This window comes from Equus quagga, chromosome 6 (genome assembly GCF_021613505.1).
Source record: "Equus quagga isolate Etosha38 chromosome 6, UCLA_HA_Equagga_1.0, whole genome shotgun sequence".
In the NCBI taxonomy this organism is placed as follows: Eukaryota; Metazoa; Chordata; class Mammalia; order Perissodactyla; family Equidae; genus Equus; species Equus quagga.
Window position 1 is genome coordinate 102,192,787 of NC_060272.1, and position 27,498 is coordinate 102,220,284.

A 27,498-nucleotide genomic window follows, 5' to 3' on the forward strand; every position below is an offset into this window, starting at 1 on the left:
ATGGTCACCTGAGTTACTCTAGTGTAGACCACTGTGGTACATATCAGACACGGAGGCTATTAGGATGCCAAGCGTACCTCCTTCAGAGGTTGGATGAGGTTCATGGGTACAAAATAATGGACTTAAAAAGGGACCCTCTTAGGATTTAAGGGACCTTCAGAATGGACCCCTCTGGCTTTAACCTAGTTACAATGGCATGACTTCCAAGACCCAAATCTTCATCCCAATCATCGCTAGATGGCATCCCCCCAAATAGAATACAGGAAAACATCAGCTACTAATGAAGGACATCCGAGTCACAAAGCCCACTTAACTATATCTGGAAAGGGGAAGAATTTCTTATATTTCTTATATTGTCATCATTCTTCTCTTAAAAAAATCATTGCAGGTGATTTGACTTTCTCTTTGTGGAAAGCACCTGAATTTGAAATCAGGACACTGGTTCAAATTCAGGCTTTCCCACTTGTTTGCCATGATATCACAGGCAACCTCTGGGAGACTCACCCTTCTCCTCTGTTAAACGCCTCTATCTTCCCTCCTACCTCGGAAGGTTATTGAGAGAACCACACCAAACGATATCAACGAAAGTCCCTTTGTAAACCACAAAATGCTACATAAACAGTTGCATTATTTTTAATGATAGGTATTTCTTTTGGGAGGGAGCAGCTTGTTATTACAAAGTGAATGTCACAAAATGAATTTCACTAGGTCTGGTACCAGCATTTTGTTCTTACGCTTGTGACACACCTGAATCTATGGCAGCTGGAAGGGATACCCCAAATGTAAGAATAATCTGCAGGTATATTCTTTCCAAAGCTTCTCCAAAAAGAATTCTTTCTGGAGCCCACGTTAGGAACTCACTCCGTGCTAACCATTGACACGCGTGTGTGGGATGTCTGCCGTCTGCCCCTCCAGATCCCCTCTCCACTCTCTCCACTCCGCTCTCTTCCCAGGAAGCTGACCTATGAAGACCGTATCAATGGGGCTGCTTTGCCCTCTGGTCTCTAGTTAAGTTCAGCCAATGGGGAGCCCTAGCAGAAGACCTGAGGGAGGGAGGAGAGTGAGGGTGGGGTTCTTATTCTCCTGGTTCCTTCTCTGCAGCCTCAGGCTGGCTGTGTCCCTCAGTGGAAAGCTACAGGTCCTCTCAAGGGGACCTCCGGACAGTCCAGATTCTGGCCATGGCTCCTTCCTCTCCCATCAGGCCTAGGGAACAGCAACAGCTTCACTGTTCCCTACTCTTGCACACACCTTTGTGAACAGGCTCTTTATCAACCTCTCATCAAATTACAATTTTATTGCGTCATCTGTGTCCTGCTGGGACCTTGACCGATACAATTTCTCAATAAAATTTTTCCTTATATCTAACGTCAATTTTTTCTGTTCTTTAAGCCTAGTTCCTATTGTTCTCACTTCAAATGAATCATCACTTGCTCGGTGAAGTGAATACCATGGATTACGGTTCCTGAATCCCAAGGAAGCCAATTTATCACCGGGATTTCCTCTCAAGAAACAGAAAAGCCTGAGTTGATGGAGAATTGTGCTTCTGAACTCGTATTTTAGACATGAAAGACAATGGCACCCAAAAAGTTGAGGGCTTGCCCCACTGCAGCCTGTGGCTTTTAATGGAAGGACACAAAATCCATCCATTCAAGGGTAAGATGCAGAATCTAAGATCCAAAGAGCCGGTCCTCTCACAAGGACTGGCCACAGGCGTTAAGCCTTTTGTGCTTTGGGTTTTATTGTTACTAACTTGAATCATGAGTATTTTATGATACTTTAATGATACCAGGTGATATATTTTATGATACCAGGTGGCTTGATGCAAAAGGTATTATACTTTCCAATTCGGTATTGGGAATTCACCTCGACTCTGATCTCTTGCAATTGTGCCCCAGGTTCTTTCCAGGTCTCAAGTAATTGACCCACTGAAAGAATGTTCGGGGAAGCTGAGACTATCAAGAAGCAACATCACCTTCAATTTGCCTATTCTTAGCTCCTAAAAGTCCCTCATAATCCCCATCACATAACATCATTAAATAATTATGCCCGTCACAGCTTGGTATTGTTGAGTGTCTTTTTTGACACAAGATTTCATTCTCTAAATAGGTTGACCTTTTCCTCTTGCCTAAGGAATTTTATTTTGCTTCTTACTTCCCTACTGTTCCAAGCTCAAGATGCAACTCAAACTCAACTATGCATGTTTAAATGAATGAATAGTTCCAGTGATTATGCGAAGGTAGAGGAGTTTAAAAATGAATAGGTTTAAAACAGTGAATTGAACGTAAGCATTTACTTCTACTAATTCCTGAAAACCCATTAAAATGGCAGTAAAGGGAAAATTTTAAATGCAGAAATCCACAAAGACGGAGAGAACAGGAAAATAGTGACAAAATTTGAGAAGCTAGAAAGTCTACAGGCAAGTGAGAGTTGGCTGAGTGGCCCTGAGAAAACCTCCAATGGCAATGAGGAAAGCCAAAACTCAACAGGATACACTCCTCAGAATCTCCAAATGTTCACAGTGGGTGGCACGAGGTACCTCTGAAAATGAAAGCGAGTCGAAAAACAGGACTGAGAGTCTAGGAAGCAATTAGAAAATGGTACAACCACTATGGAAAACTATTGGCAGTTTCTAATAAAGTTAAACGTATAGTATCCTATGACTCAGCAATTCACTTTTAGGCATATACGCTAGACCAACTAATGCATATATCCACAAAAACACACATACAACAATGCTCATAGCAACCGGTTCATAATAGTTAAAACCTGGAACCAACTGAAATGTCCAAGAATAGGAGACTGGATGAACAAATTGTGGTAGACTCATAAATGGAATAAAACTCAATGCTATGGTCTGAATGTTTGTGTCCTCCCAAAATTCCTATGGTGAAATCCTAACCCCCAAAGCCACGGTATTAGGAAGTGGGGCCTGTGGGAGATGATCAGGTCATGAGGACAGAGCCCTCACGAATGGGATTAGTGAATTTGTGTGTGTGTATTTTTTTCTATTTAAAGCATCAAAAGCTCACCAAATTCTTTCCTCATGAGGAGAAACTTCTCAAAAACTTTTAATTTAAAAGAAAAATTTAATACAAACACTGCCTCAGAATCTTTTTCTTTCACACTCATTCATCTTTTAATTTCCCAAGAAAATATCACTGGTTCTCATTTAATTGCTACGCCTTTCTTTTTTTCCACATGCAGCCTTTTGATTCTGCTGAAAATAAATGAAAAACAAAATACCCTTTCCTCCAGTGGGGCAGAAAATCTGAACCAAGGACACAAAAACATAGGTGGTTTTAATAATAAAATTATTATTAAATAATTAATAATGAATGAATGAGTGATTCTATCAATCATCAATGAACAAATGGAAGAAAATTGATTCTTTATGATAAACACTACATGGAGGTATCATGCATCCTTACTAATATTCTGGAACATACACAGACAGGCCCTGAGAGGCAAACACCAGATTTACTACCATGGCTTGCGTGAAAATGGCTACCACCAGTGCTCCTGGTGGGAACTCACCACCACTTCCCGGGGAAAAAAGGTGGGAAGGGTTGAGATTCCTGTCCCCTTGTTACAAAGGAAGAAGCAGTGAGGATGACTGGTGCGTGGGTGGGAGAACAAAGCACTCAGTCCTTAGAATTCAGGTTCCATTTTCCCATTGGAACAAGAACATCGTGTGATCTGGCTGGGAATCCAACCCACATTTTAACCTCTATGTTTGCAGAGACATGGAGTCCAAGCTCCAAACTACTGATTAGTCACTGGGTAATAAGAAGAACGTCATAGGATCCATGACAGTTAAGGTAACAGCTTATTTGACTTTTAACATTTAAAATTTTAATTCGGTTTGGGAAAGCACTTTAATACGAAGATCTAGAATCATGAGCAAAGTTATCCAAACACAACACAACGGCGCTGGAACAAAACAACTGAAGACAAGACACCAAACTAAAATCTTTCTGAACTAGTCCAGCAAAATGAATGTTTTGATTGACCACGCAGCACCACGGCAACCAACAAAACATAATAAATCACAACAACTCACAAAGCTCAGCCTCTTGCTGCTTTAAACCTGCTTCGGGAGCTCACACATGCACTGACTTGGTTGGCCTGGGCGCCTTTAATCCTTAGATCCCAAGAGAACCTATTCCCGGGCTTCACTCCCTTGACACCCTTTAAACTTCTTCCAGAAGCTTGGCAGATATATTACCAACGTCCAGACTGGTTCTCCTTGCCAACAAGCCAAACACAGGCCCGTTGCTGTGAACAGAACCAGCTGTCTCTCTTTGCTCTCAAAGATGTTTAAGTGTCAGGTTTACTAGTGTTATTATGGCTGTCCCCAGATCTTCTTATTATAAAGTGTTTAAAATATACTAATAACATTTATTTCTAATTCCTTTTTCAACAGGAAAGGCTCCTTCCTCTCCTCACCAGAGTAAGACACAAAGTTACACAGCTTCAAGGTAAGCTAAAAGCACTTATCACTAAGAGTTGCTAATTCCTGGTGAAATTGTACAAATCTCAGGGGTACTTTCAAGGTTCCTTGCTTGTGAAGAGGAAATTCTACCTTATCTGGGGTCCTTTTTCCTTCTCTGGCAGATCCCCAGCCTCCTAGGGCTCCCTTTCAGCACATCGCCCCTCATTTCGCAGGAAAGTGACTTTCCCCACGGCCCAAGGAATCAGGCGTAGCAGCTAAGGCGATGCTTTCAGTGTGTATTGGCTTCCACTATTCCCCAGTACAAACTTAGACAGCTCTGCCACCCCTAATTTAACATGTTCTCATCAAGAATGTGGCTGAGGACCAAAAGGAAAACAGCCTAATGAGGGTCTCAAGAGAAATAATCAGAGGATGACATGACACATGAGATGTGCTATTCGAACAAGGTCAAAGAGTCGGGACCGCGCTCTGCTATGCCCCTTGGGAAGAAGGCAGCAGAAGTCAATTTGAATTTGAAGACAAGAAAGGCAGCAGAAAGTTTAACAACACTGCAGATCTATGATTCTTGAGACTTCACTTTTTTTAATCCATTACTCTTTCCTCCTTTCCTGTGTGTTTCTCCAGTTTTCATTCTTTGCCTGATTCTAGCTCCTTCTCCACTGCTGTTAGCTTCTCAATGTTCAGCAAGTTAGAGTCAGATCTTATGACTCCCCAGCAAGAAGGTCACAGCTCTTGAGAAGCTATCCAGAGTCAACAGTCTCCAGGAATGGCCACCATCAAGTCCTTCCCTCTCTGGGCTCACAGGCTGTTTCTCACATCAAGAGGTGGAGTCCAATACATACGATGGAATATTATCCGGCCTTAAAAAGGAAGGAAGTACTGACACATGCTACAGCATGAATGAACCTTGACAACATTATATTAAGTGAAATGAGCCAGATACAAAAGGCTACACCTGTATGATTCCACTTATCCAATGTACTTAGAGTAGTCAAATTCATAGAGACAGAAAGTAGAATGGCGAGTATCAATGGGGGAGGAGGAATGGGGAGTTATTGTTGAATGGGTACAGAGTTTCTGTTTGGGATGAAGAAAAAGTCTGGAAATGGAGAGTGGTGATGGTTGCACAGCATTGTGAATGTACTTAATGCCATTGAATAGGACACTTTCAAAGGGTTAAATGATAAAATTTGAAATAAGTATATTTTACCACAATTTTTTTTTTTGGTGAGGAAGATTGTCCCTGAGCTAACATCTGTGCCAGTCTTCCTCTATTTTGTAGGTGGGACGCCACCACAGCATGGCTTGATAAGCGGTATGTAGGTCCAAGCCTAGGATCTGAACCTGTGAACCCTGGGCCGCTGAAGCAGAGTGCACAAACTTAACCACTACACCACCAAGCCGACCCTTACCACAAATTTTTTTTTTTTTTTGGAATATCAGCCCTGAGCTAACATCTGCCACCAATCCTCCTCTTTTCACTGAGGAAGACTGGCCCTGAGCTAACATCCATGCCCATCTTCCTCTACTTTATATGTGGGACGCCGACCACAGTATGGCTTGCCAAGAGGTGTTAGGTCTCCACCTGGGATCCAAACCAGTGAACCCTGGGCCACCGAAGCAGAACATGCGAACTTAACTGCTGTGCCACTGGGCCAACCCCGCTTACCACAATTTTTTTTTTTTTAAGATTTTATTTTTTTCCTTTTTCTCCCCAAAGCCACCAGGTACATAGTTGTATATTCTTAGTTGTGGATCCTTCTGGTTGTGGCATGTGGGACGCCACCTCAGTGTGGCTCGATGAGCAGTGCCATGTCCATGCCCAGGATTCGAACTGACAAAACACTGGGCCGCCTGCAGCAGAGCACGTGAACTTAACCACTCGGCCACAGGGCCGGCCCCTTACCACAATTTTTAAGAATCGCAAAATAAAAAAAAAAGAGGAGAATAAGCAGAGTCAAATTCCTAATTCCCCTCCCCTTGATTCTAAGCTGGCCTTAGGAACTTGGTTGCCCACTAGAAGGTAGCGGGAGTAACATTTTGGGACATCCAAGGCTAGATCCTAAGAAGCTTGGGTTCTTAGAACACTCGTCTAAGATGCTCCGTCTAGAACCCAGCCACCATGCTGGGTGGCTGTTACACGGGGAGGTCATGTGTTCATGCTTTAGTCAACAACCATTGCTGAGCTCCAAGCCACGTCTTTTATAAATATTTACACAAATTTAAGGATGAAATGTGGTGAGAGCTGGGATTTATTTCAAAACAATCCAATGGCAAAGGAGAAGAGAAATGGTTAGGGGGAAAGATGAGACAAGTGGGAACATGCGTTGATGATTATTGGGATGGACAATGGACACAAGGAGACTGTCGTATTTCTCTGAGATTAGGAGTATATTTGAAAATTTCTAAATCAAAAGAAGAAAGAAGAGGAGGAGGAGAAAATGGAAGAGGAGAGGGTTGAGAAGGAGAAGAAGGAAAAGAAGAGGAGGAAAAGGAAAGGGGATGGGGAGGGGAGAAGATAAAGGAGAGGGAGGAAGAGGAGAAATAAACCAACTGGACTCAACTCTTTACAAAGTCAATTCCTGGGAAAAGAGGAAAATGTGGCAGAAAGAATATTCTAGAATCCAAAAGACTAAAGAGAGAGAGTAATCAAATCAAACGACTGAAACTTGATTGGGGCCTAGATTAAAAAAAAAAAAGAACTAGGTTACACAGGGGTATTCACTTCTTGATAATACATCAAGCTGTATACTTATATATACAGAAATGTGTACAAATCATACTTCAGGTAAAAAGCTTTTTGACTAAGAAAAAGTTACATGACATTTGGGAATAATCATGGAAATTTAAATATGGGCTGAATATTAGATGACATTAGGAAATTACTGATAATTCTCTTAGTAATGATAATGTTATTATAGCGAGGTAGAAGGATGTCTTTGTTTAGGAGACGCCTCCTAAAGCAAATTGAGGTGAAGTACCATGAAGTCTGAAACTCTGAAAGCATTCAACATAAAATATATTACTTATGTATAGACACAGCAAAAATGGCAAAATGTTAACAGCTACTGAATGAAAGTGGAGGGTAGATGAGAATGCACTGTTATTTGCTCAACTTTTCCATAAGTTTGAGAATCTTCATAATAAAACTTTGAAAAAATATTGAAGAGACTTTTGCAGGGACAGAAGCAACAAGGAGAAGAAGCATTTGCCTACCGGCTAAGACTAGTGAACTTCTTTCTAAAAGAGCTGGATGATCTGCCTGGGGGACAGGGTGTCTGGTGGTGGCCTGTTCAGTTCAAAATCGAGTGTCCTTTTTTGGCATAACAGGGTCATCTGCCTGCTTCTCTTCAGCACACCCCAAACTAAGGCCTACCCATCACTCAAATCCACTCAGCTGCACAGAGCACCCAGAGACAGACCCACACAAGCAAGAGGGTGATTAAGAGCGTGAACTCTAGACACAGACCACCTGAGATCACATGCCAGCTCTGCTACTCCTAGCTATGAGACCCTGGGCAAATTACTTAACCTCTCTGTGCCTTGGATTCCTCAGAATGAGGACACTAATAACACCTCATAGGATGAGTGTGTTGATACATGCATCCCAGTTATGTGTGTATCATTACTAATATTACCTACTTAGTTCTTTAGTCATAACTAGAATGAACAATCAAGGATCAACAGACACTCAAAAATCTAACAGCACAAAAAAGAAGGACCAAGATGTCAACCAGAACCACTGACTCCCAGAAAGAAACATAGATGACTCACGGAATAGAAAAGAAAATGTACCTAATAGGTATCTTCAAAGAGATGGAAATTACAGCATACATTAAACAAGAACAGCTGCTATGAAAAAGGAGAAATCAGGGGCCTGCCCCGTGGTGTGGTGGTTAAGTTTGTGCCCTCTGCTTCGGCGGCCCAGGGTTTGCAGGTTCAGATCCCGGGTGTGGACCTACACACCACACATCAAGCCATGCTGTGGAAGTGTCCCACATACAAAACAGAGGAAAACTGCCACAGATGGTAGCTCAGGGACAATCTACCTTACAAAAAAAAAAAAAGGATAAATCAGAGATTAAAAAAGAGTTTCTGAACATAAACTATATAATTCTCAAAATAAATACTTCAACAAAATGACAGGACAAAACAATTTCAATATCCACAACCTAAATAAAAAAGACAAATAAATAGAAAACGTGAGACTGAAAAGTTAAGAAACAAGTGCAATTCAAGAGGAACGACATATGATTATTAGATGTTCTAGAAAGAGCGAGTAAATGGAGGGAAAGAAATAATCAAAGGAATAACAAAGACAACTGCTCAGTATTGCAGAGAGACACATCTCTTCAACTTAAAAGAGCTCAAATACCCAAAGAACAAAAACACTCAAAAAGGAAAAGGAAAATGCCCCACATCTAGACGTATTCTCATGTAATTTCAGAAGACTCTCCGAAAAATAATCTGAAACTTGGAAATAGGCAAAAGAGATTACTGGATATTTTATTTACTTATTTCTTTATTTACTTGGCTATGTTACAACTCTGTAGAGTCAGAGTTTAAGTTGTAGGTTTTTTTCAGTAAAGATGAAAATAAGTTCTGTCCAATGGAACAGAAAACCTCCAAAGTTACAGTTTCCAGTCCTGCTGGATGTCAACCAGCTCTGTATCTATCTCAGCAATCTTCTCTTAACATTGCCTGTAAGTACGTAGTTTCTCAAAGGCTCTTTGAACCAGTTTTCCCTCATTAATGACACAGGTTCATTTTACATTTAACTGTGAGTCATGATTTTATCTTTTTGAAAATTAAACTTTATAAATACGAAAGTAAAGATCCTAAAAGCTTCCAGATAGAAAAAAAGAGGTTGCCTATTAAGCAACAAGAATCAGGTCAGCATCGCGCTTCTCATCATGACAAAGTCATCAAGCAATGCCTTCAAAACTTGGAAGGAGAGTTATTTTGAACCCAGAATTCTCTATCCAGCCAATCCATCATTCAAGTGGGAGCGCAAAACAAAGACACATGAAGACATCCAAACCCTAAGGCAGTTCCCTTCTCTCACATTCTTTCTAAAAATTATTATTTGAGAATGTTCTTTGGCAAAATGAAAAAGGAATTCAAGGAAGAAGAATGCACGAGCTCTAAGAAACAGTGGCTCTAATCCAAGAATACAGAGAAAAGGAATATTGGGATGACATCTGTGCAGCAGGCCTAGAAAACAATTAAGTCCAAATTAGAAGAGCAAGTCAGTAGTCTCAGAGAGAAATGTCCAAAGCAGAAAGTGGAACAACTAGCAGAACCAGTATGATTAAGAAGCTAGATGGGGGCCGGCCCGGTGGCACAGAGGTTAAATGCACATGTTCTGCTTCGGTGGCCTGGGGTCCGCCAGTTCGGATCCCGGGTGTGGACATGGCACCGCTTGGCAAGCCATGCTGTGGCAGGCGTCCCACATACAAAGTGGAGGAAGATGGGCATGGATGTTAGCTCTGGGCCAGTCTTCCTCAGCAAAAAGAGGAGGATTGGCAGTGGATGTTAGCTCAGGACTAATCTTCCTAAAAAAAAAAAAAAAAAAAAAAGAAGCTAGATGAATAAACCCCATGCTTAGAGTCAACTAATTTTCAACAAGGGTTCCAAGACAACTCAATGAGGGAAGAACAGTCTTTTCAACAAATGGTGCTGGGACAACTGGAAATGCACATGCAAAAGAATGAGCTTGGACCACCGCCTCACACCATATGCAAAAATTAACTCAAAATGAATCACAGACCTAAGCAGAGCTCAAACAATAAAACTCTTAAAAAAATAGAGCAGTAAATCTTCATGGTCTTGGGCTAGACCAGCCTCCTCAGATGTGACAGTACAGCAACAAAAGAAAAAATAGATAAACGAGACTTCATCAAAATTAAAAACTTTTGTGCTTCAAAGGACATCAAAAAAAGCAAAAAGATAACCCACAGAATGAAAGAAATTACTCCCAAATCATATACCTGATAAGGGACTTGTTACAAAAAGAGAAATAATCCAATTTAAAAATGGGCAAGGGATCTGAACAGACACTTCTCCAAAGAAGATACACAAATGGCCAACAAGCACGTGAAAAGCTGTTCAACATCAAATTCAAACCACAATGAGATCCCACTTCACACCCATAAAGATATCTATGATCAAAAAGACAGACAATAGTAAGTGTTGACGAAGAGCAGAGAAATCAGAACGTGCATATACTGCTGATGGGAATGTAAAACGACACAGCCACTTCGAAAAACAGGTCCTCAAAATGTTAAATAAAGAGTTACCACACGACCCAGCAATTCCACCCCTAGCCATACAGCCAGTGAAAACATGTCCACAAAAACTTGTACACTAATGTTCACAGCAGCATTATTCATTACAGCCAAAAAGTAGAAATGTCCATCAACTGATGAATAGAGAAATAAGATGTGGTATACCCATCATTGGAATATTATTCAACAACAACAAAAACAAAATTACTGAGTCATGCTGCCATGTGGATGACCCTTAAAAATATGATGCTAAAAATCATCAAAGGATACAAAGCCGGTTACAAAGGATCACATATTATATGATTCCATTTATTTGAAATATCCAGAATAGGCAAACCTATAGAAACAGAAACTGCACTAATGGTTTCCTAGGACTGAGGGTATTGGGAGGAAATGAGGAGTGACTTCTACTGGGTACAGGGTTTCTTTTCGGGTAATAAAAATGTTCTACAATTGATGATGGTGATGTTTTTGCGAAATCTGAGAACATGCTAACGACCATCGAACTGTACACTTTAAATGAGTCGATGTTATGGTATGTCAATTATATCTCAATAAACCTATTTTGAAGCAGCAGCAGCTAGATTATCTCTGAGATTAGGTATCTTTTTTGTTAACAAGAAAAAGAAGAGAGTCATTTCGAAACTCCAGGAAAAACATAAATCTACGTATGAGAGTCACAGTCCAAAGCTGAGGCAAACTAAAATGTGGCATGATTCTGAGCAAATGACAGAGAATAAGAAAGAAGAAGAGATCTGACTTGGCTGTCAGGAACTGTCCTCCTTTGAGTGACATGGGGTTGCATGTCCTTCTCTCTAGATCCAAGCATTCTTCCCCATGCTACAGTAAATAATGTAGCTGATCCCTTGAACAAGCAGGACTCACATGGGTCAACAGAAAACCCTTGTGTTCTTCTCCCAATGTTGTTCCAGCCCATTTTGTAGGGTCAGATCTTCCTGACCCCTTAGATGAAATTTGGGGCCGCGCCCATGACTTCTCTGGCCAATATCGGATGCAAAAAGTCATCCAGTCACTTCAAGTCACAAAAAGTCTCCTTTCTGTAGTTAAAATATCCAGACCTGTGTCCCAATCAAAACTCAGCACTTCCTTTAGATTTCAGCTTCTCTCCCTTTCACCAGGCTGATTATTGCAGGGAGCAAGCAGGCCTGCGGTGGGAAGGGCAAGGGAGCGATGCAGTGTTCTCAGTTTCCCTCCTTTTTGCGTCCTGAAGCCTGCTAGCCACAGCTCTGTCATTTCGGAGAGGAGGGGGAGCAGGGGGAGGCTGGCGCATGATGGTAAACAAGATAAGGGGCGGCAAGAGTTCACCTGAGCCTTCACATCTCGCCTCAGCAAATGTTTACAGAGGACTCTCGGCCCGGTGCTTCCAGTGCTTCCGTTGGCTCCCCTGAGATACCTGCCGCTGTAGAGAGCCCACAGTTCCCTCGACCGGGGCATCCAGCAGTGCCGGCTGGCAGGGCCTCTCTCTGCTGTGGTCTCCTCACTCCTCTCCGGGGCTCTCCAGGGCCGGATCTAAGCTCATCCCAGGCCCGCTCTCTCTTGCGGGGCCCATCTGGGCAGCTGGAAGTACGCTTCTTGGGCTTGGCCTGTGAAGGTGCAGTTATTTCCCAACTGCACTCTGTAACTCTGAGGCCACTGGGCACTCCAGCCAGCCCTTTAAATTCCCCAGGCATGTGCCGGACACCAGCCCAGGCAACCACCAAGGGACCCATGTCAGCTCTCCAAGTGCTTATCTTTAAGCACCTCTCCTCTCCCCCATGGCGGATGGAACTCAAAATGCCACAGCAATTCAGTAGTTTTCTTCAACCCATTTGTCTCTTTAACCCCTAATCTGTTTATAAGATGGGAGATGCAGATCAGCTAAGGGTTGCAAAACTGGTTTTCACCCAGAAGCTTTGCAAGTCCTGCTTAGACAGTCAAACACAATCTGTACTGCGGGGAGCTGCTGGCATCTGTTCTATGGTGGCCTCAGGTGAATCTGGAAATAAAGAATCCAATTCTAACATCCTGTTACAATCTCATTCTCATAATTAAAATAGTATAAATACTATTATTGATTTTCACTGGTATAGAAACAATTTATAGACAAATTTTGAATGGTGTAATACAGTTTAAGAGCAAAATGTAAATGTTAAAACAATGACAATCGTATAAAGGTAATGGTGTTAGTATCAAAAATTGGGAGGTCGAAGGGAGAAAGAAGCAGAGCTAAGTGCAAATTTCTTCATCTTATAAAAGACAGAGTCAAAAGATATTAGCCAAAGTTGATGAATTAAGAAATAAAAGCTTATCTGCACAGCAAAGGAAACCATCAACAAAACGAAAAGACAACCTAACAATTGGGAGAAGATATTTACAAACCACATATCAGATAAGGGGTTAATATCCAAAATATACAAAGAACTCATACAGCTCAACAACAAAAAAACCAACGACCCAATTAAAAAATGGGCAAAAGATCTGAATAGAGATTTCTCCAAAGAAGATATACAGATGGCCAAGAGGCATACGAAAAGATGCTCAACATCATTAGCTATCAGGGAAATGCAAATCAAAACTACCATGAGGTATCACCTCACTCCAGTCAGAATGGCTATAACTAACAAGACAGGAAACAACAAGTGTCGGAGAGGATGTGCAGAGAAGGGAACCCTCGTACACCGCTGGTGGGAATGCAAATTGGTGCAGCCACTATGGAATGGAGTATCCTCAGAAAGTTAAGAATAGATCTACCATATGATCCAGCTATCCCACTGCTGGGTATTTATCCAAAGAACTTGAAAACACAAAGGCATAAAGATACATGCACCCCTATGTTCATCGCAGCATTATACACAATAGCCAAGACTTGGAAGCAGCCTAGGTGCCCATCAAGGGATGAATGGATAAAGAAGATGTGGTATTTATACACAACGGAATACTACTCAGCCATAAAAAATGATGAAATCTGGCCATTTGTGACAACATGGATGGACCTTGAGGGTATTATCCTGAGTGAAATAAGTTAGAGGGAGAAAGTCAAATACCTATGATCTCACTCATAAGCAGAAGATAAAAACGACAAACAAACACACAGCAACGGAGATTGGATTGGTGGTTACCATGGGGAAAGAGGGGGGAGGGCAAAAGGGGTGATTAGGCCCACATGTGAGGGGATGGACTATAATTAGTTTTTGGTGGTGAACATGATGTAATCTACACAGAATTAGAAATATATTATGATGTACATCCAAAAGCTATATAATGTTATAACCCAATGTTACTGCAATTAAAAAAAATAAATATTAATCTAAAAAAAAATATAAAAGAATCAATCTTTAAAAAAAAAAGAAATAGAAGCTTAAAATATTATTTAAAATTATAAAGTCATCCATAGGGGAAATAAAAATAATTACAAAAAAGTAAGAGAGGAGGATAGGTGGGAGAGCATTAGTGTTACAAATCCCTCGCTTTTAGGAAGATGCAGACAACCACCAGGAGCACTAACACCAGAAAGAGTTTAAAACGGTTAATTTGAGGGAGTGTAATCAGGTTTGGATGCTGGGAGAAACGCAGAGGCATCTAATTATTATTTTTAATAAGAGTAAGAAGTCTAATGAGCTCTCCCTTTTTTAAATAAAAAATATTTTTTTCCTCTTAAAAGGCATTTAGTAAACTATAAAATGTCACGTTGTGGGGCCGGCCTGGTGGTGCAGCGGTTAAGCGCGCACGTTCCGCTTCGGCTGCCCGGGGTTCGCGGGTTCAGATCCCGGGTGCGGACACGGCACCGCTTGGCAGGCTATGCTGTGGCAGGTGTCCCACGTATAAAGCAGAGGAAGGTGGGCGTGGATGTTAGCTCACGGCCAGTTTTCCTCAGCAAAAAGAGGAGGATTGGCGGGAGATGTTAGCTCAGAGCTAATCTTCCTCAAAAAATAAAAATAAAAGTAAATAAATAAAATGTCACATTGTCACAGTGGTGTGTTTGAGATAGATAGATGTGTGTGTGTGTGTATACATATATACACACCATATGTATGTTTGATATATACATATATTGTGTATGTGTATATACACCAACATATGTTTGATATATATATGTATAATGTGTATGTATATATACCATATATGTTTGATATATATATACAGCATGTTATACATATCGTATACAAATATATTTTAAAGATATAGACATAAAATAAACAGGAAACAGTTTCAGAGAGGTGATTTATTTATTATGCCCTAAATTATACAACTAATTAGGGGAACTGGATCAGTCTAGGTCTTTCCCCGCTAAGACACAATGTCCATTTATAAATTATTCTTTTCTAAAGAGCTCCAAAGGAAACGCTGTTGGTATTCTCGCTGAGAAATTCCAGCTAATAAGACCCAGTTCCAGCTGTCTTGGCCCTGACACCCCCAGCCTCCTCCACCCAACACTTCCCACCCAAGTCAAGCACTCACCATAAATCCGTCTAACTTGAACACCTACTGGATTTCTTCTTCTTCAACTGAGTTGCCATAAATGACCAAACGTTTAAAATCAACGTCTTTATTTTTGAGCTAGCTTTTTAAAAGCTGTGATGAAAGCAACGTCCATGGAAGAAAAAGATCACAGTCCCACAGCAGAGTTCTTGATTATGTTATGAACAACAGAAACCAACTCAGGCTATTTAAGCAGAAAAGGAATTTCTTGCAAGGCTATCAAGTAGCTCACAGAATCCACAGGAACCAGGCTCAGAAACCCAGGAAGGAGCCAAGGGAAGCTGGGTACTGGGACCTCTACCAAGGTCATGCCACAGGAAGACCAGGTTCCTGTCTGCCAGCCTTGGACACCAGCTGCCTTTTTTGCCTAATGAATTCTAAGCTGCCCCGGCTAATCTGCATCAATGGCTCCAGCTGCAGCGCCCGGGGCAGGAGCTTCCGTGGGTGGAGGTCACAGGCTCACACCCTGACTGCTGGATTTCGGGAGTGTAAGCATCTGGCCTCAGGAGCTTCCATAGCTGGAAGTGGGGCCTGCCTCTCACATAAAGGCAGATAAATCAACCCCAAAAAGAGAGTTCAGATACTGCAGGAACCGATGGCCAAAACCCAAACAAAACATGACGAAACTAAACCAGGCTCCTCCTCACACAACACAAGTCCTCTCCAGATATAAAGTGGAAAGGTAAAATTTCCCTCCTTCCCATTCCCGCGGCACTCAACAGAAGTGCCTACCATAAACAGTTTCTTCCATCTTTTCAGAAGTTTTCCATGTAACTACAAACACATATATATGATCCCCCAGGTTTAAAGAAAACACACAAATGGTACCATATATATTATTCGGCAACTTTTCACATGATGGTGCATCTGTTTTAAGATGCTCCCCAATTCAAAATGGTCTCCCCTCTTGCCCCAAATCATTCATAGTTCATGCAGTTTTCACTGCCATATTCGGAATGGATCACTATAGTGTTTTAGGCCCAGACAGCCTGGATGCAGGATAGAGAGAGGGTGCAGATACTCACATACTAGTACAGCGAGTCTGTAATGCACTTTGAAATACTTCAGCACAGACAGTGTGCTACCATGTACATATTGGTTGCTTCAAGCAATACCCCAAGGACAGTCAGGAATTCATCTTCCAGGATAGTTATCTAGCGTTTATGAGAAAGGCCATAGTCCAGAAGCTTCCTTTATCTTTATCTCCCAACAACATCCACGTGACTTTGCTAAGTTAGCATGGTGACTATGGAAAGGATTGTCCAACTGATGAAACTATTAGCTTGTTTAATTAGCGTAATGGATGTTAAAAACGGATTCTCTGTGAAATCTGTGGTGAGAAATAAAACCAACATAATTTCTTATCTCTATGTTAATCATTTCTGGGACCAGCCATATTTTTCTGATCCTACAGTAAATAACACTGAGAATAAGCAAAAATAACCAACTAAAATCGTTTCTCAAATCTCCCAGCTTACTCATCAAATCTTGCTTCAGACGCTCCCCTCCATTTGCCCACCAATCCAAAGCTATTACACCATAAACTCTGCCCAAACCTAATCAATTCCTTCTATCATAAGACTCACCTTAAAGTCACCCCGCCAGGGCCCTCAAAGCCTATAAATATCCTCCCTTTGGCTCACGCCTCTGAGAAGTCAAGGAGGCGTTCTCTCCGACTGCAGCAGGGCCAATAAACTGAGCTTTGCTTGATCAGCAGGATTTCGGGGAATGGGCAGTGGTACTCAAGACAAATGGATGCAACAAATATTAGAGGTAAAAAATTGTTCACACTCTGTTCTGTAAGCTGGAGAAAAATCCGAGTTCTCCAACCTTTATGTGTTCAGAACAGAGTGTGTGAACAATTTTTTTTGTCTGTTTGCTAAGAAGTGTTTGCACGTATGGCAGAATTTGGTCTGAGGCTCACTTTCACTCTAACAATTGACTGGATGGGAAGGTCACTTCGAAGGTCTGGCAATTACGCGCTGCTACCCATCTAAACCAGCTAATGCAAGCAGACCCAAATGGCTGAGGTCAGTTTGGAAAGCAAAGTTCTGCCCAGGCCTGATTCTGCCCAGAGATGGGCTGCGCGAAGTGCTTCCAATTTCTGAAGATGCCAGGTGCCTACCCAGGGCACAGTTCCTGGGAGCAGGGGATCAGAGGAGATAAATGAAAGCTCTGCTGCCAATGGACTAAACCCACTGTGGTCACAGATGAGCCCGAGCCCAGCCCAGGGAGCCGTCACGACACCCAAGTGCATCTTTGCCGCCATGGGTTACCTAATGACACACCAAACTGGGAGACCAGATCTTCTCTTGGAGATTTTCTCAATGGATGATGAAAAAGAATTCATAATGTGCTCGCCTAGCCCTAGGCTCTATTTTCCATTTTATAGTTTCAACGTGCATTTGTGTCTACAATTTCACGACAATTCTGAGGGATGCGTGTATTCTCATTGTACAAATGAGGAAGCTGATTGCATAATCTCCTTGGCCACTCGCTGATTAAAAGTGAGAGGACTAAGATTCAGAATTGGACCTTCTGTTGCCTTGTTTGTTTCTGCCTCTGGCTTTTCTGAGTCAAGGATAAAATTCCTGAAAGTTTTGCCGCTTTAGACCTTGAAAAAGAGTTAGACAGTCACAAATAGGAAAATAACATTTAAATTATGTTGCCAACAAACACACACACCATTCTTGGCCACAGAGAAGTACTTACCCATGTGGTAGTGGAGGTGATGGAATGGTACAATGAAATGAACACTGGATTAAGAGTCAAAGCCCTTAGGTTCCTTCTAATAATAGCTCATTCGCTTGTGAACTGGACAAGCCAGTTAACTCCTGAGCCACTGGTCCCTTATCTCTAAAACAGGAATGATTATCTGCCATACAAATTACATGAGAAAGGTATATGAAAGAACCTGGTAAACTCTTACGTATCATATGCATGCAAGAGAGTAGTATTAATAATTTTCAAGAGTGAGAACAGTCATTCATTTTTACGCCTTAAACCAAGAGTGAAATAATCATAGTATTTCAGTCCATACACAAGGAGCTTATAATGGCCTGTTGAAACGGCCCATGTAAAGTTAAACACCATTAAGGTAACTAAAGAGGATTCTGGAACCCATAATACGAGTGCTAGAAGGACTCTTAAAAGATTGTTCCAATCTAAGCCCCTCATTTTACAGACACAGAAATCAAGAGATTTCCCCAAGGTCACCCAATAATTAGTGGTAACATGTCAGCCTTAAAATGCAGATTTCTTGAACTCTCAAAGCATGGCTCATTCTAAATTACTGACAACCATGAAACATACTTGAAAGAATCAGGTTGGGGCCGGCCCCCTAGCCGAGTGGTTAAGTTCGCATGCTCTGCTTCGGCGGGCCAGGGTTTCACTGGTTCGGATCCTAGGCACGGACCTGGCACCGCTCATCAGGCCACACTGAGGCGGCGTCCCACATGCCACAACTAGAAGGACCTACAACTAGAATATACAACTACGTACTGGGGGCTTTGGGGAGGACAAGAAAAAAAAAAAAAAAAACATTGGCAACAGATGTTAGCTCAGGAGCCAATCTTTAAAAAAAAAAAAAATCAGATTGCATAAAGCCAGAGCTCAGAACTCCTTTTAGAGAGGTACAGATCCCTAAACTGCACCTGGGTATTCTGACCCCTCCTGTTCTTCAGATCATCAGGAACGAAAGGACCACCAGCTATCTTGCAGCAGAGCCCACCTATAACTATTTCTGACTACCTGGTGAGGCTAATTCCTCCATCTCTTTTGACAAAGAGTCTGGGTGTTTCATGACTCTCCCTTCAAGGCACAATAAGATGGAAAGAACCCGGATCCCCAAGTGGCTTCATGGAGCAGAACCGTCTTGCCAGCCTACCCTACTTAAACTGTTAGAAGAGGCGGGAGAATATCTGGATATCTTACTTAAGCCATGCTTGAGTCTCTAAGGGTAATGAAGCTTTATCCTTAAATACTATAATCTCGAAGTTAGAAGAGAAACTGCTGGATCATTTTTGTAAATAGGCAATTCATTTACCTCTTCTATTCGTCATCTAGGGTGCCAACCAAGAGGACCCACAGTTGAGAATAAACCACAGATGCGACCCAAGAACATCACCAGGGGAAAACCTTCATTCTTGGTGCTAAAGAATAAAGCTGTCCTTTTATCAGCCCTTAAGGTCATATTCATCCCATCTGTTCCAAACTGACAAGAAAAAAAAAATAGCTCAAATTACCACTTCAGACGCAACCAAAATTATAGGCAGAATGGCTGACTGGGCTTTTCACAGCAACGGTTCTTACCAACGAAGCACTAAGCACAAACATCTCATTAAGACAATTCTGTTTTCTAACTGAGGGGCTTCGACAAGACGATCCTAGAGGTCATTTCCAGAACTGAGTCTGTGATTTCTAAACACTTCTAAAACATTGTATTAGAATGAAAAAAGAATGATATCTAAAAGAAGTAAGAACATTCTTTAAAAATGGAAAACGTTTGTTCTTCATGGAAAACACACAACCTAGAACACTACACACCCACACACACACACACACACAAATGCACGCACATGCACACAACTCCTAGCTTAACCCCAATCACAGCCAAAACCAGCTACAAATATTTACAAACTGTTTTCTAACATTATTATTTTTGTTCTGGACACAGGAGTATTTTACCAGTTTAAGGAAGAGAACCCAGAGAATGAGAGCTTCCAATTCTGAGTTTCCATGAAAACTTGAGTTTGAAGGAACTAGGTCAAATTGACCCTTCTTTCTTCAAACCAGTATAAAACCTGATGTAATCCCAGAAATAATCACAACAGAGGGAGCACAAATATAAACAGTTCTCAAAAGGAAACATTCAAGTGTTCTAGACTGGTATGCACCCAACAACTTAAAATGAGGACAGCCCGCCTCTCCAAGGCCCCTAAAATGACCAACCTGCCCCCTCCCGACCACCAAAATGCTCTCTAACCACCCTGAAGTTAAAAGGAGATGAATAGAAAGTTCTAGAGAACAAAAGCAAGTGAGAGAAATTTAAGACAAAAGTAAAAGAGAAACTTTGAGAACTCACCTAGGACCTAAATTTCTAATTGGCTGCCAAATTAACTCCACGGTCAACGACAGACGTGTCTTGAGCACAATGGCCCTGGGGACACAGGGTGAAGAAGGCTGACAGGACCTCTGTCCTCACAGAACTGACTATTACTATGACAGACAACACGCACTAAATGAAAGCGCACAGGCTAATTACAGACCGAGAAGCCAGGATCCAGTGCTGGCACACTGGAAGGGGCAGAGACAAGAGGCCACTGTAATCAGGGTGGTTAGGGAAGGTCTCTCCCAGGAAATGACTGCTGAGCTGAGACCCAGAAGAGAAAAGCCAGCCAAGCAAACAGCTAGGGGAAGAAGGTCCCAGGTTTGTGGAAGACGGCCTGGCTGTGTCAGAATCAGAAGGTGCCCCGTGGGTGGAGTGTGGGATGCAAAGGGGAGAAGGGCTGGAACTCTGACCACCTAAGCCCAAGTCTGCAAGAACAGAGGCCTACAGGGCCCTCCTGGCTTCTCGAAGGAACATGGCCTCCCACTCAAAATCCCCCAATGGTACATTCCCTCAACTCAGAAAGGGGGGGGGGGGGGGGGAAAAAAAAAAAAAAGTAAAGTTACGTATCCACTAAATGGGGGGATGGTATGGTGGTAAAGCCACTCCTTGGTGTCACAAGATTATCCTCTCTGTTCAGAAAAGAAAACTAGACTCAGATAAGTTATGTGGCTTGCACAGAGCTACACAGCTCTTCAGGGGACGAGCTAGGACCCAAAGGAGGAGGGTCTGACCCGACCCAGTTTCTTTCATTACATCATATGAGTTTTTTTGTTTTATTTATTTATTTTTCTAGTGAGGAAGACTTGCCGTGAACATCTGTGCCAATCTTCCTCTATTTTGTATGTGGGACACCACCACAGCATGGCTGGATGAGCAGTGTGTAAGTCCTCACCTGGGATTGGAATCCGAGAATGCTGGGCCACCAGAGTGGAGCATGAGACTTAACCACTGTGCCACTGGCTGGTCCCAGAGGTTTTTTGTTTTTAAACATAACAAAAACATTAACACAGGTTATAATGACATACTTAATGATATACTATTAAGATTCACGTGGACTGAGGATTTTTCATTTATGATACTGACTAAGGCTCAATGATCTGTTGATATACTCAGAAAGTTTTCCCTTGCACAATACCTGTCAATTAATGTATCTTCTTTATAAATCGATGTTAATTAACATTTCAAACAATCTCTACATGACCTTCTAAATACACAATTCATAACAGTCAAAGTATGGAAGCTCAGGTTCTAACAGGCTCATATTGATGGTAATACAGAAATGTGACAGAATGCTACTTAGCAATGTTAAGTGATAGGCATGTGGACTCCTCATACATGGAAATATAATATTTACTGATATGAACTTAGTTAATTTAATATTAAACAGAAAAGCAGAGCACAAGATGGTGTGTACAAACTGGCTACAACTTTGTGACAAAGTACATATACTTATCAACAAAGATGAGAAATAATTACAGTCATTTTCATTTGAAGTTGCTTGAGCTCACATAATAAATTTATAAGGCATCTTTCCAAGAGAAAACAATGTTAAAGAAATAAACGTCTTTAAAGGTGGACTTTCTTAGTATCTACCTAGAACACGTGCTCATATTCTCTTCATCATTTAGAATTTTTAAAGTACAAATAACATTAGGGATTTTCTGATTTAAATTTAATTTAAATATCTGAGGTTTGTGTTACTGAGCATTTCAATCTTGATCCAATGGAGAAAGACAGCGCAAAGATGACTCCTATAGCCAAATATTAGTATAAACATTGAACACCATCCAAAATTGTTCTGCAGAGACTGTAAACCCATAGATTGTTGCAAAACAAACCTCAGCCACTCATAACACGTGCCATAAAACTCATCCAGAGTCTCATTTCCTCCTATCCTGCTACCTAATATATTAAAATGCTGCATCAATAATTTACTCCTTCCAGAAATATGAACAGAGTTTCACTAAATGCAATAATTGATATACCTGTAAAATGTTGCCTAAATTGTCTTGTGGGGCTGAAAACTCTTTAGTTTAGTTTTTCAAGACCATCAACACAGTATTGACCCATCATTCTGACTGTATTCTACAGTGTGCTTCTCCTCCTTGTATTTAAGAATTTACCTAGTTTTGTATTAATTACCCATCACTTAGAAGCAGTGGTCTGTTAAAGATGAACTGTTAAGTATCCATACAAGATGACTTCAGAAAATTATTTAATCCTACTTCAAAACGGATGGGAGAAAAACCAAAATAAGAGATGTTATATAAAAAAAAATCTAAGTATAGTGCAAATCCAATTTCCTAGACCCTCTACTTTATCCTTGAAAGTTGGCAACTCCATTGGCAACTGTCTGATTTTTAATAGTATTCCCTGAATCAAAAGGACACAGCAAACGAAAACAAAGGACGAACATTGGGAATGTACTCAAGGCCACTGAAGCGTACACTTTAAAATGGCTAATTTTATAGAAGGTGAATTTTACCTAAACAACTAAAAAACAGATAAGGTCCCCAATATATGTCTATGTCACCATGAAAATATAATATTTGTGTGATAAACAGAATATATAAAATCTAAGCAATGAAACTCTGAGATTGTCCAACCAAAGCACTGTAACAATAAGAAATTATATATTCATGATTAAATCTGAGATTTGCTTCAAAAGAATACGAAGGAAAAAAAGCATATGGAGGGTGAGGGTCCAGTTGAACAGGATCAGCTATGAATCGATCGCTGCCGAAGCCGTGTGACTGACAGATTATTCCTGCCATTTTTCTACATGTTTAAAAACGTCCATAATAAACTGGGTTTTTTTAAAATTATTATATCTTTACAATAGGTTTAATCTTGGAACTAGGAACACATGTCTAGCATTGGGTATATAAGAAGCTCAAAGTGAATCAGAAGACTGGCAAAATTATCATCTTACTTTACTGTGATGAGAACATCTGAGTTCTAACGTTGTCCATTATTGTTAGCTTCTTTTAATGAACAAGGAAGCTTTAGCATTTCTTCAGTGGCTATTTCAACAGCCTTCATTCGTAGCGCATTTTACAAAGGGTAACAAGTTATAAGGTCAGTACATACCAGGAGGATCATAGGCCGTTTCCAAGTTGTCAATCCTATGATTCCAGAGAGGATCACCTAGGAGGATAAACAGTATCATAAATCTAGAAAGTGGACCAATTCCAATAAACTAATCCCTAATCTCTAAAGTATGGACTTTTAAAAATACTCAAATTTCAAAGCCTTCTAACCCAAACATTTAGTATTCCTGCTGATCACAGGAGCCCTGGCAGACCACTCTGGACGATCCTTCACATCCAAGACCACAAAGCCTTTTGATTGACTGTGTATGTTTTTTTCTTAAGGTCAGTTAAGAACACACAAACAGAAATCAGCCTATCCTTCTAGTTAGTGGAAGAATCACCATTTTGGATCCAAGCTCCCTGCCCCCAGTAGCACCTAATCTGCTGCCAGAGTCAGCCTCGTAAGATGCACGTCTGGCTGCAACCCTCCCTTCCAACCCTCCCAACCCAACCAGTAGCTGGGTACCCATCCTTTATGGGACAAGTAAGCTCCTCAAAACGGTAAGCAAGGCCTCACAGGATCTTCCCTCCCCCCACTTCTCCAGCCAGGCTTCCCTGTCCCCCTGCCCCTCCCACCACACACCTTCCTTCCAGGCACACCTGTCCTCCTCAGCCTGGCCAGGTTCTAGACATTCCAGGGCCTTGCATTTCTCTTTGCTGCAGTGTCTCCAGTCCTCCCTCCTAGCTACCTGAGAACTCCTATTCATCCTGCAAGATCCTAACTAACAGTCACCTTCACTGATTCCACCACCCCACACTCTTGGATGCCCTCTACTTATCACTTTTCCAAAAAAAACCTCTCTATTGCAATGATTTGAGAGGTGCCTCTCTGTCTTGCCCACTGATTGTACACTCTGATCTTCTCTCTCTGCATCCCCAGCTCCCAGCACAGTGCTTGTCACATGATTGGCAACTAATAAATGTCCCTGAGCATTTATTCCACAAAGGGAGCGGGGCTACACTGAGAAAGACCTCATGCTGCAAAATGATACTTCAAACCACAGGCTAAAATCCTCCATAAAGAGGAAGCAGCTTTTTGCCGAAACGTAAACTGGAAACCAACATCAGCTCTCTGGATGACATAGTTCACTACGCAGTTGGGAAAGCACAAAGTAATTATTCAGCCCAGGACATTCTGATGCCATTTGAGCACATTTACCTTTGTGTAACAAAGCGCACCTGCTGAATGCAATTACGAGGGTTTTCCTTCATGTGCACTTTTACCAAAATCCCCCAAATGCACCAATTCACGATGACTGTCTAGTAACTAGAAATCGGCAAGGATTTTATAGTGTTACTTCACATCCAAAGCCCACAGGCCTACTTGCAATATTCTCCATTCTCCATTTACTAGCTGAGAGTAATCACTCCGTAACATCAAACCAGCAGAGGACAAGTCCACCCACTTAGATCAAGGACCAAAAACCACGTATGGGCAGATAGGTGACAACTTCCTTGCATCCCGTCTGTGTTTAAACATCCTGCCAGCTGCCTGCCCACCAGGCGCTATATCCTTGCAATCATCTTAAATTCAATAGGCTGTTCCCTCACTCTAAGGGATTTCTACCCGGAGACATGCAGGGCGTGTGTGTCTGGCCGCAAGAGCGCGGGCTGTACCGACTTTACAAATTGGGACTTAGAATCCACGAGACCTTGGGGTCCAGGTTCCCCACTTGGCTTCTAAATAACTGTGTGACCTTGGCCAAGTCATGTCACTTCTCCTGTCCTCCCTCTCGTTTCCTTAGAAATGTGTTAAGTGGGGGGCCAGCCCCATGGCCGAGTGGTTAAGTTCACGCACTCTGCTTCAGCGGCCCAGGGTTTCGCCAGTTCGGATCCTGGGCGCGGACATGGCACCGCTCATCAAGACATGCTCAGGTGGCGTCCCACGTGCCACAACTAGAAGGACCCACAACTAGAATATACAACTATGTACTGGGGAGCTTTGGGGAGAAAAAGGAAAAAATAATAATAATAAAAAGAAAAAAAAAAGAAATATGTTAAGTGAAGGAAACCACCTCTGGGTCCCTTCTAACTCAAAAATTCATCCCGCTGTGATGATCGTAATTCCTCTAAAACCCTGCAATCCAGCGCTGGCTCCACCGTGCAGACGCAGGTTGTGCGCGGGCAGGCACGCTCGCACGGACGTGTGCATGTTAAGTCCCTGCATGTGTGTGCGTGTGTGTGTCCCCATGTGTGTGTGCTACCTGCCTGCCCGCCCTGCCGCTGACTGGACTTTGCTGAGGAAACGCAACTATTTTTGTGAAAATGTAACTGAAAATTTGACTGCCCTTGAGGGAAACACAAACTGCCCACTTCACTAAAACATGAATATGACTTGAACTATCAGTTAGTGTTTGATATTTATGCCATCGGTCTCCATTAACACAGAACCCTGTGGTTCAGCTTTTTGGAACACACTTTTTCCCATTAAAACAATATTACTATTAAAGTGAAGGGTCTGGCCCAGCCCATAAAAGCCCATAAAAATAGTGATATGCCTAAACTATACATCCTACCTCCCCCACCGGCCACAACATCCCACCCTCCTCCACATTAACAATTTAGTAAGTTTACATATTATACTTATGTACATATTTTTTTCTCTGAATTCTTATCACTAAACACACAGGTGTATATGTGAGTGTGTGTGTGTGTGTATAGAAATGCACAGGGATGTGATGTAATTTTTACAAAAAGATACCTTTCCTTCTCTTCTTTTTCTCTCAATAAATATTTTATGGAAATCTCTTCATGTCCACTGGAACAGCTCCCATTCATTTCCACTTCATGGCTACATAATATTCTTTTGTATGGCTGTACCTAATGTATTTGATCATTTCCATATTCACAAATATTCTCTCTATTTCCACTTTTTTGCCCCACAAACAATGCTACAGTAAACATAAATGGACATATATCCTTAAAAACAAGTGCTTTTTACTTTTATTTCTGTTGAATAAAGTCACAGGAGTAGGGTTGCTAAGTTGAAGAGGTGTATATATATATATATATTTTTTTAATAGATCATGACAGATACAATTGTCATTTCAAGTGAAGGGTCTCTGGTACAAAAAAATTAAGCTATCTTTATTCCTTTTTTTTTTGAGGGGGGAGTTTGCATATTCTAGCAACAAACTATATAAAACATCATTTTAAAAATACATACAAAATGCATTTGACAAATAAGAACTACCAACAATCTCAAAATACATATGACAAAGATACTTAAGATCTCAGTAGGGAGAGATATAAAGCTGCTGAGCAATAGTCAATGAACACCCAAAAAATCAAGACATATCCCATGTTCATGGATTGTAAGACAAATCATTTAAAGATGTCATTTCCATATGAATTGTTTTATAGAGTCAGCACACACCACATTAGGTTCCAACGGGATTTTGTACACCCCCCTTCTTATAAGGATGCTTCCAGAAACTACACTTCAGGTGCAGGTGGGAGTTGGCGTTCCATCCCTCTTACTCCTGAACCCTGCAACAGAGGATACACCAACTTCTACTCGATTTCTCCCACTCCTCAAGTCCAGTTAAAGCCTGCGACAGTTAGGGAACCCTGTGAGAGGTGAGGAGGAGAAGGGGAAAGAGAGGAAGTAGGACTGGAGAGTTAGAAGCCTCTGGAATACAGACCAGAAATGCTGTAGTTGAGAATGAATCTTCTAAGAGTTCAAGACTTAAGGAACAGATGCTCACATTTCATCTGGGAGGGAGGGTCTAGGATTCATAAATGGGGAGAGGGGCTGGGGAAGGGAGAAAAGAAGGAGGCAGGGCATTCAATGCCTCTGTCTCCGTCCGCGGCAGCAGTAGCTGGAGCTCCATCAGACCAGAGTCACGAAGGTCCCTTAACACTGGTCCCTCATGGCACCCATTTCATCATAATGCTATTACCTGTTGAATTGTGTTTTACACTCACTGGTAATCTCATGAGGGCTTGGGTCTCTGAGCGTTCTCTCAAGTACCACTAAAGGCCCCTAGTGGCACTCTGTTAGTCATGGCAAGAGTCAATGAATGAATGAATGGATGGTGAATAAATGAACGAATGGATGGATGGTGAATAAATGAA

At 41.6% G+C, this 27,498-nt stretch overlaps 1 protein-coding gene across 1 annotated transcript in view; it reads right to left on the reverse strand.

Moving 5' to 3' along the window:
- Positions 1-27,498, reverse strand: part of ENTREP1 (endosomal transmembrane epsin interactor 1) — a 61,836-nt gene that overhangs the window by 28,447 nt on the left and 5,891 nt on the right. The window contains exon 2 of the mRNA XM_046664934.1: positions 23,420-23,476. Within this exon, the coding sequence (XP_046520890.1) occupies positions 23,420-23,476 (57 nt within the window). The remainder of the gene's footprint in view (positions 1-23,419; positions 23,477-27,498) is intronic.